The 14,988-nt window shown below is 33.6% G+C and overlaps 1 protein-coding gene and 1 long non-coding RNA gene across 2 annotated transcripts; both read left to right on the top strand.

The window, feature by feature from the left end:
* The first annotated feature begins 519 nt into the window (after positions 1-519).
* Positions 520-4,311, top strand: LOC113777061 (putative late blight resistance protein homolog R1A-3). Its single transcript, XM_027322106.1, has one exon. It carries the CDS (start codon positions 520-522, stop codon positions 4,309-4,311), a length of 3,792 nt encoding a protein of 1,263 aa, XP_027177907.1.
* Positions 4,312-9,908: 5,597 nt separating this feature from the next.
* On the top strand, positions 9,909-11,360 carry LOC113777507. Its single transcript, XR_003469182.1, has 3 exons — positions 9,909-9,972; positions 10,598-10,641; positions 11,310-11,360. It is a non-coding gene; the product is annotated as an uncharacterized LOC113777507 (long non-coding RNA).
* Positions 11,361-14,988: the final 3,628 nt, after the last annotated feature.

Genomic DNA, 14,988 nt, shown 5'->3' with positions numbered 1-14,988 from the left:
AACTCTTTCTAAATTGGTAGGATTTTGTTGTGATTTCGCATATAAATTGGATTTATAAGAATTGTTCAATTAATATGCGTGGAGTTTTAACAAGGATAATGAATGGCTTTGATGGGAAAAAAATAGTTCAACTATTAACTTTGAGCAATTTCGACTATGCTGTTTACATTCTGGTAAAATTACTACTATTTACTGCCTTAGTATCAAAACCAATGTTACGCTTACCGTAGTATTACAACCATTTACTGATTTAGGATCCATTATTTCGAAATGCACTTTGGGCCGAAAGTAGACAAAAGCTATCTCGCTTAGGCTCCGGGGTGGGGAGTGGGGACCCTAAATGTCTCTCTACCAACACAGCAGCAGGACAAAACAAGCGTCTCGCAACCTGCAACCGGAAAAGACGGAAGAGTCTGCCGACAATATTTGACATTTTCGGGTAATGAGAAAGTTGTAAACCTTGAACTAGAGTTTATTCAAGAAACAAATTTGATCTCAGAGTGAATAGAAGGTTCAATAATGGAGATATACTGCAGCGGTAGCCCCAGTTCCTTTGAGTTCGCTCTCGATTATCTGGGCTGGATCAATGAGGCATTCCCTAAGTTTAGTGTTGCTATCAACGAGCTGGAGAGGGAGGTGAGACTATTACAAAGCTTTCATCTGTATCTGACAAAGTGTAGGAGGAGGAGGAGGAACCATGAAACCTGTTTGGAACAAGATGAGGAGAAGGATGTTACTTCTTTGAGAATTCAAAATCTGATTATCAGGAGAATGCAAGATCTTGACTTTGCTTGCAGCGAACGCTTCATTCATTCTTCTTCACCTGATTCGTCTCAGATCGGAAGTGAGCTCACCAGATTCCGGGAAGCAATCAAGTTGTTTTTCGAGACACATATCAAGGAACCGTGGATCAACTTTCTGTTGGAGTATTACTGGCTGAGAGATCCGGAACTAGTTATTGATTTCATTGATTCGGTTTCAAAGACTCTGGCTAAAATGAATGGATTACATTTCGAAGACCTTGTAAAGAACCTAATGTTCTTGAAGAGTTTCATTCGCTTGGCCATGCTTCGCGGCGTCAAGGGTCAGCAATTGATATATCTCTTGATTCATGGTGAAGTGATGGCTATCAATGCATTACACCTGGCTTCTATATGGTGGTTTCACAGTCACAGGTATGATCATAAAGTATTCAGGGAAAGAAGACTTCAAATTTCTCGACTAATACGTGAAAAGATTAATCCCGGTGATCCCCGGGTTCGAGAAACTTACATCCATGTCTTGACTGCTGCAAAGTTATCAAGATCATCAGACATTTCAGATCTGGAGAAGAATAAGCATCTAGTAGCTGACTTTATGGATCGTCTCGTTCACAATATTAAGGGGCTGCTGAAATCTTGTATCAATATTCTTGTTCCGATTATGAATCAAATGCTAAAACTCCTTGAGGGGCTAAGATTCCTGACAATCCTTCTCAGGCATCAGGAGAAGTTCAAAGAGCTATGCCAGGAAATGAAGAATCTTATTGGAGTTGTGGCCTGTGATGCAGCGTTTGTAATTTTCTCTCTTTCTGTGAATCAAATCAAAGAAGGCTTGGCCAAGGAAACCGATCTTGCTCTTTTTCATTTGCTTAAAGTGATTAAGTTTATTAGGGCAGAAGTTACCGATCCAGTAACATCATTCTCGCCATTTGGTTTTCCTAGGACCAATGAGTTGGGCTCTATGGATTTTCTCCTTGAAAATCTGAAGGAACTAGAAAGTTGTAATGAGGCTGATGATTCAATTGCATTCCCAAAAGATCAAATCCACAGCGTCCTAGAAGATCTTGTATTCTTAAGATCTTTCCTTGTCAAGATAGCAGACCAACGCAATCGGAATGGAAAACTCCAAGCCCTTTGGAGTCGTGTTATGGAGGTTGGGTACAGGGCAGAGCTTGTCATCGACTCTATCGTGGTTGATGATAAACATGAATATTTGGAAAGAGTTGCCAGAGATATTCAGCTTTTGAGGACTGAGGTCCTTGAAACCTATGATAGCACGAGGCATGACTGTGGAACTCAGAGAACTAACCAGAAATCTTTCCGCATTGACTCAAAACTTAGCATCCCAGTGTTGAATGAAGTTCTGGTGGGTCTTGATGATGAGGTAAAGACAATTATTCATAGTCTTACCAGGGGTTCAAAGTTGTTGGATTTTGTTTCAATTATGGGTATGGCTGGACTTGGCAAGACAACATTGGCCAATAGAGTTTACAATGATCCATTAATTTTGAGCCACTTTCATATCCTTGCTCGGTGTACTGTTTCTCAAGCGTATAGCATGCACAGTTTGTTAGTTCAGCTTTTATGCAGTATTTCTTCTAGAAGTCCTGATGAATATCTTGAGATGGATGAAAGTGATTTGGCTCCCAAGCTGTACAAGCTTTTAAAGAGAAATAGGTATCTCATTTTTTTGGATGATGTGTGGGAGATTAAGGCATGGAATTTGCTGGAGAGATCATTGCCTGATGATGATAACGGAAGTAGGATTCTCTTCACCAGCAGAATTCAATTGCAATTCAAATCTAATAGCAAGGCTCATCATCTCCGCCACCTTACTGACGAAGAGAGTTGGAAATTGCTGCAGAAAAAGCTATTTGGCAAAGAAGGTTTTCCTCCGACACTAGGTAAAGTTGGATCTCAAATAGTAAAATTATGTAGGGGCTTACCTCTCACAGTTGTCCTCGTTGCGGGAATTCTTGCTAATACTGCAGAAGACTGTTGGGAAGAAGTTGCAAAGAGTCTAACTTCCAGTATTGTCCTTGATGATGAAGACTGCATGAAGACGCTTGAGCTAAGCTACAGTCATTTACCGGATGATTTGAAGGTATGTCTTCTTTACTTTGGTGCATTTAAAGAAGGCGAAAATGTTCTTGTCCGAAGGTTGTTATGGCTCTGGATCTCTGAAGGCTTCATGCGAAAGACTGAAGGAAAGAGTTTAGAGGATGTGGCAAATGACTATTTGAAGGATCTGGTTGATAGAAGTTTAGTTATGGTTTCTGAACAAAGAGCTATGGGTGGTGCCAAAGCCTGCCGACTTCATGATTTGGTACATGAGTTTTGTGTGAAAAAAGCCAAAGAAGAAAACTTTCTACATGTTTTGCATAGTCGGAATGATCGTTTTGTTCTTACTGGCCAAAGCAACCCCCTCCGAGTTTGTGATCGAAGTGCCAGGAATTTGAGGATTTGGGAGTTAATGCAAGAATTTCCCAATGTACGCAGTTTGTTATTGTCTAAAAGGGATGCTTTGGGGTTTTGGTTACCTAAACTTCTAAGAGTGTTGGATTTGGGGGAATTGGAGTTTGGTGCATATTTTCCAATGGAAGTATTTTTGCTTGCTCACTTGAGATACTTGGCTCTTCATACTAGAGGAGTAAAATTCATCCCAGCTGCAATTGCTAACCTCTCAAGGTTACAAACTTTTCTGCTACGAGGATACTTCACTCATTTGTTGTTACCCAAGACCATCTGGAACATTAAGACATTAAGGCATCTATGGACTACATATTCCTATGCTGGTTTTATTTTTCCTGTTGAAAATCTTGAAGTATCCCCAGGTTTAGATCATTTAGACACTTTAAGCCTTGCCATTGATCCCTCCTCTCAAAGCTTGCAAAAGATACTGACAAAGTTACCAAACATCCGCAGGCTAAGATGTAAGATGCCGGCATCAAGAGAGGAACCTACCAGAATTGGCGACGGGATTCTCGTGTTTGACTGTTTGAGTCAACTAGAATCACTTACTCTGAGTTCCTTTGTCGGATATGGATTTAAATTCCCTTTGAATTTGAAGAAGTTGACTCTCTTTTACAATAAGCAGCCATGGACTGAAATCTCAACAATTGGAATGTTGCCCAAACTTGAAGTGCTTAAATTACTCGATTACTCCGTCGTTGGGGAAGAATGGGAAATGAAAGAAGGGGAATTCCCTAGCCTCCGAGTCTTGAAATTGTCATTGTTGAACGACTTTCGCAGTTGGACTGCATCTTCTGATAATTTTCCCCGTCTTGAGAAATTGGTTGTGCACAATTGTCAGATGTTGGAAGAGGTGCCTTCTTGTTTAGGGGAATGTCCGACTCTTGAAATGATTGAGGTGAACTGGTGTCGCGAGTCTGTTGCAAGTTCAGTGAAGCAAATTCAACAAGAACAGATAGATATGGGAAATGAGGTTCTAAAGATCTTAATTGAAGAAGAAGCCTGTTCGAAGAATCTGATGTTGGAGAAGTATCCATCTATTGAGATTGACTGGGCAGCTCTTTATAGTTCAAATTGACGTTTTGTTTAGCCCCGAAAAAAAAAAAGAAAAAATTGGTAGCGGTATAGCTTTTGCTTAGTTTGTGAAGTTGTAGATTATGGTGGTGGTGTTTTTTTTTTTTTTTAAGTAACTGGGGGAGGCTCTGCAATGGAGCTTTTGGTAGTTGCAGGATTAGGCCTCGTTGTCCGTTTTGTTGGGGGGCAGGGCCAGTGACTCAGTGTAGAGGGGTTAATTAGGTAAATCTGTTAATACTCCTTTTATTGTTGGAGTCCCAGCGACGAAGAAGAAGAAGAAGAGTCAAATCCCTTAGAAAGAGAGTCAATCTCCTCACAAGGAGTCTAATTTAAGTTTCTTGAAAGGAGCTTCCTTTTTTTTTTTCCATTTTGTTCGACTTGATGCATCCAGCCATAAAATCTCAATTCCTTTTTTTAATTCTGCTACTGATTGACATGACGCTTATAGTTAGCTGAGCACAAGTCTACATGCAAGATACACTTTTCCTTCTTTGTAATTTCAGTCAGAGTAGTACAAAAACTTTTAAATTGCTTCTATTTTTCCTCAACAAAGAACCATGCACGTAATTAATTAATATGTTAAAACATCCTTTTTTTTGGCAACAAATATTAAGAAGAGACAAGAAAAAAGGAAAAAAAAACTTAGTTATGTTACTTTTTACCTTTGGAAGTATTGTCTATTAAAGAAGTTACATATTAAGTGGAAAGGAGCACTTAAATTAGGGATTTGGACTATTCTCCATTTCCCATAATGCACATCTGCAGGATTAATTGAAACTTAAAAAGATCATGTCCAAATCCCTTACATTAGGTGGTGGTCGTCCTCCTGCATGCTCAAGTCACGTGCACTGTGGATTGGAAGTTGCTTTTTGGGATTGTGGTTCTTTCCGTTTTCTTCTTTTCTTCTTTCTATTCCTCTTCTTGTGCTATATTATATTTGTTGTGGTACTGGACTTCTTCTCTTTTTTTTCCCTCTTCTTTGTACCCCATTTTACCCCAAATTTTGCTGCTATTTAATTGCTTGCCATGTTATTATTTTTGTATTATGTGCATCATTGCTATTATTAGTATTATTTGTATTAGAATATATAATTTTATGGTGTTGCTACATTTCTTATATTGGTTTTGTTCTCTTTTTTTCCCCAGTTTCTTTTTTCCCCCAAATTCTCTTGCTATTAAATTGCTTGCTATATTATTATTAATTTATTATTGTATTGCTATTATTATTATTAGTAGAATATTCAGTTGTACCATTATGTTGTTTTCTGCTTTTTCCTGAATAATAAGTTGCCAAAAAAATTGCGCTTGCAAAAATTCTTTATGAATTGTGGTGCTTTTGAGAGCTCTCTGATGAATCGTGGGATTAAATAAAGGACCTTTTATGTATAAATAAATAATGGAATTTGCATGTGTTATGAGTTAAATATAGGTCTAATCGGCTAATTAACCACGTCCTAGTTTAGTAGCTAAAGATAAGGATGCAGAAATTAAATATCCTAAGCTTAAATCTCATGTTGATTTTTTTTTTCCAACAATATTTTTTCTCAAGGTTATTTTTATAATATTTTTGTTATTATAATAGAATATACAATTGTGCTATTATGTAGTTTCCTCCTTTTTCTTGAATAATAGTTTGCCAAAGAAATTGCGCCTGCCAAAATTCTTTATTATTACGTGGTACTTTTCCTTTTTGTACCGAATGCTTCCTTCCATTTTGCTCCTTTTTTGTGGTGGTGCCGCATTTCTTACCAGTTTTGCTCTTTTTTCCCCTTCTTTTTCCTTTTTTTTTCCAAAAAATTTGTTGCTATTAAATTGTTTACCATATTGTTACTTTTATTGTTATATTACTATTATTACATTATGATTATTACTGTTATTTACCTTTCATAGGTAGTAATAATAGTTGCACTGCTACTAGAGTTCTTACCTTTTTATGTAAATGTAAATAGTAAATGATGATATAATTGTGGTGCTACTGGAATGCTTATTGCTTTTGAAATGTTTTCCTTTTTTTGTATGAATTATGATATTCGCCTGTATCTTACAAATTGGATATGGATAGGATCCTGTTTTTCCCCTTGCTAGATGGGGTTGTTATTTTTCCTTTTCTTTTATACAATTGATATATTTTTCTATTTATTGTGTGGTTTTATTCTTTCTTTTTTTTTTTGTTATTTGAATTCTACTGCTTATGTAATAATAATCGTAAAAGGCATCCTTTTTTTAGTGCAAAATTTTTTATGCGCGTTTATTCTTTTTTTTGCGTGATAAAATATACAATTGTATTACTATATTGTTTACTGCTTTTTTCTAATTAGAAATTTAAAAATTCATCCTAGATTTTTTACTACCCATTTTACTGCATCTTTGTCATGATTATTTGTTTATATTATATTTTTTAAGAGATTTTTTTATAATAAAATATATAATTGTATTACTCAGTTGTCTTTCAATTTGTAATAATAAGTTAGAGAAAAAATTATTCACAAATTTTTTTACTCACTTTGCAACAAGTTTGTATTAATTTTTGTGCCTAGAGTTTTATTAAGGCCTTCTCTTTTTTGAATTAAGTAAAGAAATAAGATTGATAGATGATTGTAGTGTTGCTGCAATCCTTATTAGTACTTTTACTAAGAGGCCTTTCATGTATAAATAAATGACATAGAGGTGCAAACAGGGTTTAGTAGTTAAAATTGAGGTTCCAAAAATTAGAGGTTCTAAGTATAAATCTCCTTGTCCCTTATTTGCCTTTTAAGTTCCACCTATCCTTTGCTAGGAATAAATTGAAAAAAATAGATACAGGTGCAATCTATTTTTTTTTTACCTCTTGGATGGAGTTGTTATTTTTTTTAAACAATTCGAATCCTTTTCTCTTTTTTTTTGTGCGAGGGTTTATTCTCCTTTCCTATTTGAACACTATTGCTATGATTTCAATGTAGAATAATAATAATCACAGAATATTTTTTTTACCGGCAATATTTTTTCATGAGTTTATTGTCTTTTTATAATAAAATATACAATTGTGTTATTATGTTTTTAGTTGCTCTTTTTTTTCCCAAATAATAAATTAGAAAAAATATACTTACAAAAAATCTCTATAAATTGTATTAGTTTGAAGTGATCTTTTATGTATTACTTTTAAGAGGCCTTTCATGTATAAAGAAATGATGGAATTCACGTGTGTCATAAATTAGATCTCAGTGCAATCGGCTGAGGAGATCTTAATTTAGTAGTTAAAGTTGAGATTTCAAAAATTAGATATCTTACATTCGAATCCCCCGACAATACTTTTTTTTAAGTTTAATGTCTTTTTATAATAAAATATCTATATCTTACTATAAGATAAGACTAGAGGTACTTGAGCTGTGCAAAGCACAGCTTGGGCCCCCTAGAAATTTAGTCAAACACATAACATCAAATTATTTTGGCACATGATAAATCAATAGAAATATAGGAGAAAATTGGGCCTCAAAACAATTAAAATTAACAAATGTTATTTGAACTCTCATTTTTGTTAATCACATTTTCACTATTATTTTTATCATATAGTTTTTATTTATTGTAGGAATACAATTAATAAAATATGGCGTATAAATAAAATTTCCCTCAAAATTTGTTGTGAAGAGAAATTCCATCTATAAAGTTAATACCCCTATTTATTGTGATTTGAATAAAGATTTTTGAACTATTATTATGATAATACCCAAAAAAGAGAGAAAATCAATACACTACAAGTGCATTGCTGTATTAATTAGCAGCATAGTCTTAGTTGTAACTAAATCAAAAGCAGTCATAATGCTTCTAGTATTTTAATAATGAGAAAAAGTTTAGAAAGCCACTAAGACATGTCACAATCTTCAACATCAATATACCTTACTCTAAAGTTTCACATTTTTCTTTATTTATTTATTTAAATCCCGTTTAAAGGTGACAACATTATCCTGCAGCTCCAGAATATAAATAGCAAGGTTAGATAAAAAATATGAATTGCTACGTTTCCAGATCTACATGTACAAATTAGAATTGAACCATTTTTTTTATTGCAAAAACATCTTCCTAATCAAAATTGAATTTTCTAACAATTTTTAATTGTGACTTCTACCACCAACTACAATTTTTATATGCCAACCCAATTGATACTACAGAACCTGAATAATTAAAAAACAAACAAAAATTAACGTTAGTTTAAATATATACAAAATCTTATAGAACACAGAGGTAGAAGAATGCCTAACTAGATTTATCTTGGTGGAAGCATCACATGATATATCTTTTCTCTTTAAAAAATACACAAAATTGTAGATAATTATAAAATGTAACCAAAAAACAAAGAAAAAGAAAAAAAATGTGAAGTAAGAAATCAAATCGTGGGAGGAGAAAAGAAAAGAAAGAATTATTGTTCTATTCTTCATAGAAAATGATCATTGGTATAAAATGAATTCTAAGATCTTTTTACATATTTTAATATTTCACCTTTTATCCATGAAAAATACCAAATAATAGCATCATCCTATAAATTTAACAAACAAATGCCAGTTGACTATAACATTATGATCGAAGAATAGAGCAAATATGAGAGATTAGACATGAAGAAAAAAAAGGAAGAAAAGAAAATGTAAAATGGGATAAAAAATAATAAAAACTTCTCTTTGTTAAGTAGCTAATCATCTCGACGAAAAAAAAAAGAACATGGCAACAATTTTAGTTAGATTAGTTTTAAAAAATAAAAAATAACAGCACTTGCCGCAAGAAGAAGAAGAAGCGACACAGTTGATTTTCTGAAGGAGAAAAAATATTTTAATTATTTTGGCCCAATTGAATCAAAAAAGGGAAGGAAAAGTTTAGCTAAAATGACCAAGAATCCACTTGTCAAAAATATGTGCAATACATGTGTTAAAAAGATGGGGTGCTATAGTAACTTGGCTCAGAGAAAAAATATTTTAATTATTTTGGGCCAATTGAATCAAAAAAGGGAAGGAAAAGTTTAGCTAAAATGACCAAGAATCCATCCACTTGTCAAAAATATGTGCAATACATGTGTCAAAAAGATGGGGTGCTATAGTAACTTGGCTTTTTTCTTATATAATAGGTAGAAAATGTCTAATGTTACTGTAGCAACTCCTTGTGCTGACACATGGCACAATGGATGAATTTGGAGCTTTTTCTTTTGTTTTGTCTATAGGCTTCACATTGGAGCAAATGTGCTAACAATGGGCTGGTTTCGTTGGTAATTCGCATGGCTCCATGGGGTATTTTGGTCTTTCCAATGTGGCATAAAGGTAAAATTTGTGGCTCCTGAATTTTCTGATATTGACTTTGCATTTTCTTTCTCTATAATGCCCTGGTGGTCCGGTTTTGCCCTTAAATTTGGAGATTTATGTGTCCGTTTATTAATGTTTGGTTGGGCTTTCTTGTAATTTTAACCATATTTGTGCCCTTTTATTGTTCTTTCCCTTAACCTTATCGTGATTACCTGGTGGGGTGGAGACCGAGGAGTCAGAAATGCCCATTTGTCCTCTCCTTTCTTCATCATCAGTCTCACTCTTTACTTCATCTTCCCTTCAATCATCCTCTAATTTCTCTCATCTTCTTCCTCTTTCGTTTTCTTTGGTTTTTTTTTTTTTTGTTTTTGATTCTGGCCGAGAGCAACAACAAGAACAACAAGGTAAGACTCTTTTTCTTTCTCATCATCAAGACTTCTTTAGCCTTTTGGATTTTTTGGAGGGTTTACCAGTCGAATTTTAACATATAATATGTATATATTTGTGATGTAAATTTTTTCCCGGTGTAGAAGAAATTACAGTATTACGGGTCTTCTCCGGCCTCAAGAGGGTTAAGGTTAGACTTGCAATTTTCCTCTCTCGACTTTCTTCTATATATTTTTTTCGATTTTTTTCTTTCCTGTCATTTTGGCCATATTTTTTTCAACTTTCTTTAGCCTTTCATTTTCTTTGTCGTAATAATACATCCAACCAACTCAATATAGAAAATGGCAAACAAAAGTAGGAGAACGGAAAGCCAGTGGTCGAAGCAGAAAAGATGTTTTTTCCCCCTTTAATAATCAGTTCCTAAATTTTTCCTTGAATTCTTTCCTTGCCATCTTTTTCTTTTAAAAATAAATATCTTTCTGTATATTGGCTTTTTGGATTTATTTTTGGATGTGTAGTTGAAAATTTAGATATATGTTCCCTTCAAGTGCAATCTTGGAAAATTTTTTTTGTACATGATTGTCTTTTGTTTTCTTTTTTATTGTATATATATATGTACATTATAGTTTACTCCTGTTTCAGGTTTCTATGACAAGTTTCATGAGATCTATGTTCTCGACAGAGAGGTAAGCCTTCTTTTCTTTCCCTATGTTTTTTAAACCACCTTACAAATTAGTAATTTCGTTGTATATTTATTTGTATAAAATTTCCTCTTTCAACTCTTATTATTTTACTCGATTGAATTTCATGAGACAATAAATTGTATTTTTTTGCTCATTATCTTTTAGGGATGTAACAACATACTTACTAAGATTGAGGGTAATAGGTTGTGACTTTAGTATTTATGTTCACTTGTAGGCTTCCTATTATTGAAATTTGCAAATTGTTTTTTTTTTTTTTTTGATGATCTTAGGAATTGATCAAGATTTGCAAATTAATTTTTCAAAGCTATCTTTGGGGGAAAAAAAATAGGTCCTTTCCCCCTCTACTTTGTTAAGTCATGAATCATTCCATCTCTTGATATTCTCTCTTATGTTTCTAGACTACAAAACCTCAAAAAAAAGGATAACATGGACAACCTCATTGAATTGTTTGCAGGAAAGTAAAAGAAATTTTTTGTTCTCAGAACTCTTTTTTTTCATTATGGAGACACCAAATTTCCTCAATAATATGTATTATTGCCTTTTAAGATGGCTTTTTCTTTCCACCTCATTTATCACGTACATTCAATAGATGATTTTACCTTTTTTTAATCTCTTTTTTTCAATTTACCTAATTCAATGTGTATTGTCAGGTCTCTATACTGAGCTGACGAACATTATGATTTGTTATCTAACATTCGGTGGTTAGTTAAGGTACTTTCTATCATACTTTTTGTTCTTTAATAGTTATCAAGAAATTGTGGGCCTTTACAACATGTATGTGTTTTGTTTGTCCACTGCAGCTATGTATTATCAGGAATTTGTATTTAATTATATGTTTTTGGTATTATGTTAAATATGTTCTAAGTGATACGAAATAGGACTCTTTCTTCTAAATTTTCAAGTCTCAACTTGTGCACTGATTATTAAAACCATTGACATTCATGTATTTACTAATAATTGGGTTTTCGATTTTAGTTTGCCGAGTTGCATATTTGTTAATTTCAATGAATTCATTTGAATGAAGACAATAGATAATGCTTTGCATTTGATGCTTGCAAATAATAAGTGGTTCATTCCACTGGGGCAAATCTTGCTTTATTTTTTTTAATCTTTAACCCCTTTTCATGTATTTGCTTGCAATAGGTTTCTTTCAATTTGTAAACCTTCCAATATGTAAGTTGTTGACTGGAATTGTTTACAGCCTAGAAGGGCTTGACTTATGATGATAATTTCATGGGATACTTGACTTCAAAAAATTAATGATAAATCTCATTTTGTGCTTGTGAAATGAATGGTGGAATTTTCTCTTTCTATAAGGCAGAAGTGTTGTTTGGATTTAAGTATTTTGACTTCTATTATTTTCTTAAGTATGCTTTTACTTCTATTGTTTTCTTAAATATGCTTTTAGTACTTCTGGTAATAAAAGAGTTTCACTCATTTGCACTTTAGATGCTTAGGTACTGTTCTATTTTCTGGTGGTGACTTTCTTTTAATTTTCCAAAGATTTTTCACAATTCACCTTGAGAATGAAAATTGTGATTCAACTTAAGGTGACATAGCTATAACAAAATAAATGTGCTTAGGAATAAAATGAGTTTAGGAATAGTATTAAGTTTTTATCAAATAAAAAAGGTCAAATCATTTCTAATGAAACTATTGCGTTACTTTGGCATTGATTGTAAACTATGGAAACATTTTGTTTTATTATTGGTTATGCATGCAAGTTCTTTGTGTAATTTTCTAACTGAAGGGGGAGAATTGGTAGCATTAAGGGGAAGGCTCAGTGATTTGTTTGTCTTTATCTTCTACTTATATGCCTGTGATTGTGTTCAAGCGTGTTCTAACACTTGATTGAGAAGTTTGGTCAGCTTTTGCTGCCACAATTGTTGAAGAAAAAAATGAGGAAGAAGATGAGAAGAAGGAGAAAGTAAGTGTTAGAGAGAGGGAGTCGGATGGCTAATGAAAGCAGTGGAGAAAAGGGGACCCGGTACTGTCACTGAAAAGTTGAGAGCAGGTAACCTGCAACCGTTTGTGGCGGTTTGTGCATTTTCCAATAGCGCGTAACATTTTTTTCAAGTCGCGTAACTTTCTTTACACACGGAGTAACTTTAGAACAAATTTTTGTGAACCCCACACATGGCGTGAAAATCGAGTTATATGCTGTAATATGAGCCGCACAAATTTCTGAGGTCACATCGTGACCATGAACCTTCAGGAACGGTTGTCTCCTGCCCCGTTTCCAGGTAACCTTCTCCCATGAGGAACAGAGGGAGAGGACATCTCGAGACTGGAGTGGTTGGGGTTGGTGGAGGCGTTCCTGATTTCCTGTGAAGAGTCTGAAGACCAATGCACTACCAAATAAAGGAAGGAGAAAACAAGGTCACGTCACGTGCAGGAAGTAAAAGAATAATGTACTTTCAACCACCTTGGGTACCTTGCATTTGACCAAAAGTAACTTAGTAAAACGTTTCACCAATGTCAGCTGAGGAGAAATAAGCTGAACTTTAGCAGCTAACAAACTTCCTCCAATGAAACAAGCAAATTGCAGCCGAGCAGAAATAAGCTAAACTTCCACTCTGGAGCTGCTACGTGGCAGCATGGGAAGAAGAACGTCCTGAGTCCAAGAAAATAATGTACATCAAATGGGTTCTGCTGCACTATGTCTGCAGGTCCAAGAGGATGATGGAGATTTAAAAAAATGCTATTTTGTGATGTCTTGGCGTTCATCAGCTCAACTTCCACAATCTTTGTGAGAATGCCTGTATAATTAGAGCTTCTTTCTCACAAGATTAAAATTAAACTTGTCTACTTTTCGTGTTTAGAATGCCTGTATAATTAGAACTTCTTTCCAGCATTACTAATTTTCACTAATATGCTTGTATGATATAGTTCCGTTTTATGCTTCCATTTGATTGTACCCATTTTCACTAATTTTCATTCTCGCCAACATTACTAACTAAACATTATTATTTATTCTTCACAATTTAGAATGAATAGCTTATATATATTCATTCATTTATAGTTATTTAACTTTTTGGGAAATGTGGCCTAAAAATAATTGTCACAGGTTGTCAAATTGAAAACGTATAATATTTAAAAAGCAAACAACTTTTAAATAAATTTTTGATATCTTTACCTAGCTTTCAGCAATATTTCAATAAAATACTTTTCTTCCCATTGACTACTTATTAAAATGAACTATTTTATCACATTCAACAAAAAGTTCCTTTTCATATTGCTTTATAAACTCTTCTCCTTTACGTAATGCTTTGTTTGGCAACTAAATTTTCCACATTTCTTGGCACCAATCAATACGTCTCAATAGGCATTGTCTGTGCATACCACACTGATATGAACATAACTACAAAAAATGTTAGTTAATTTCAAATTTTTCTTAGTACACTTCTTCCACCATCTACACGTGCACATGATGAATATCTTTGATAACATCATCTTAATTACAAAGAGCCCAAATTATTTTATGCCAATATATATTCTGGAAATCGACACCTTAACCACTAAATCTTTTTTTTTTTAACATTGTCCTTTATTGTTTTACTACTTTCAAAATCCAATGTACCTGTTGTTTTGGGGTTTAGCAAATGTCATGCTATATTGAAAAAAAAAATTCTATTATCATTACAATTTAGATTGAACAGCTTACATATGTTCATTCATTTATAGATATTTAACTTTCTGAAAAATGTAGTCTAAAAATAACTGTGATAGTTTTTGTCAAATACAAAACGTTTAATATTTAAAAAGCAAACAAAATAACTTTTCATGATTTTTGTTTATTTAAGATTTTGCACTTTTAAATAAATTTTTGATATCTTTACTTAACTTTCAGCCATATTTCAATAAAATACTTTTCTTTCCATTTACTACTTTTCAAAATGAACTATTTTATAACATTAAACAAAAAATTCCTTTTTCATATTGTTTTATAAATTTTCCTTATTTCTTGACAGCAATCAATTAATCTCACTACGCACAGCCCACCCCTACTAGTCTACCTACAAGATAAATAAAGGTCCTCTTTCACTATTGCAACCCTTATTGCTTGACACGTGGCAGTTAGAATGGAGAGATTTTTCTCCAGCGAGGTCACTGGACATTTGAGGCATCAAATGACATCAAGATCAATTCTTTGTTGGGCTCTAAACTTTTAACAGTGGAGCCAACTACTTTTTGTAAGAGAAATCAAGAGAGTCAGAGAACGTTTCTGACGGTCATAGTAGACGGCCATGCATCTCCTCCAAATTCTGTCTTTCTCCAACTTTTAGGTGTACTTCTAGTCTATCGAAAACATATATGCCTTTCAGAGTT

The sequence above is a fragment of the Coffea eugenioides genome, chromosome 7 (genome assembly GCF_003713205.1).
Source record: "Coffea eugenioides isolate CCC68of chromosome 7, Ceug_1.0, whole genome shotgun sequence".
Taxonomy (NCBI): Eukaryota; Viridiplantae; Streptophyta; class Magnoliopsida; order Gentianales; family Rubiaceae; genus Coffea; species Coffea eugenioides.
This window is presented reverse-complemented; position numbering and strand designations above follow the sequence as displayed.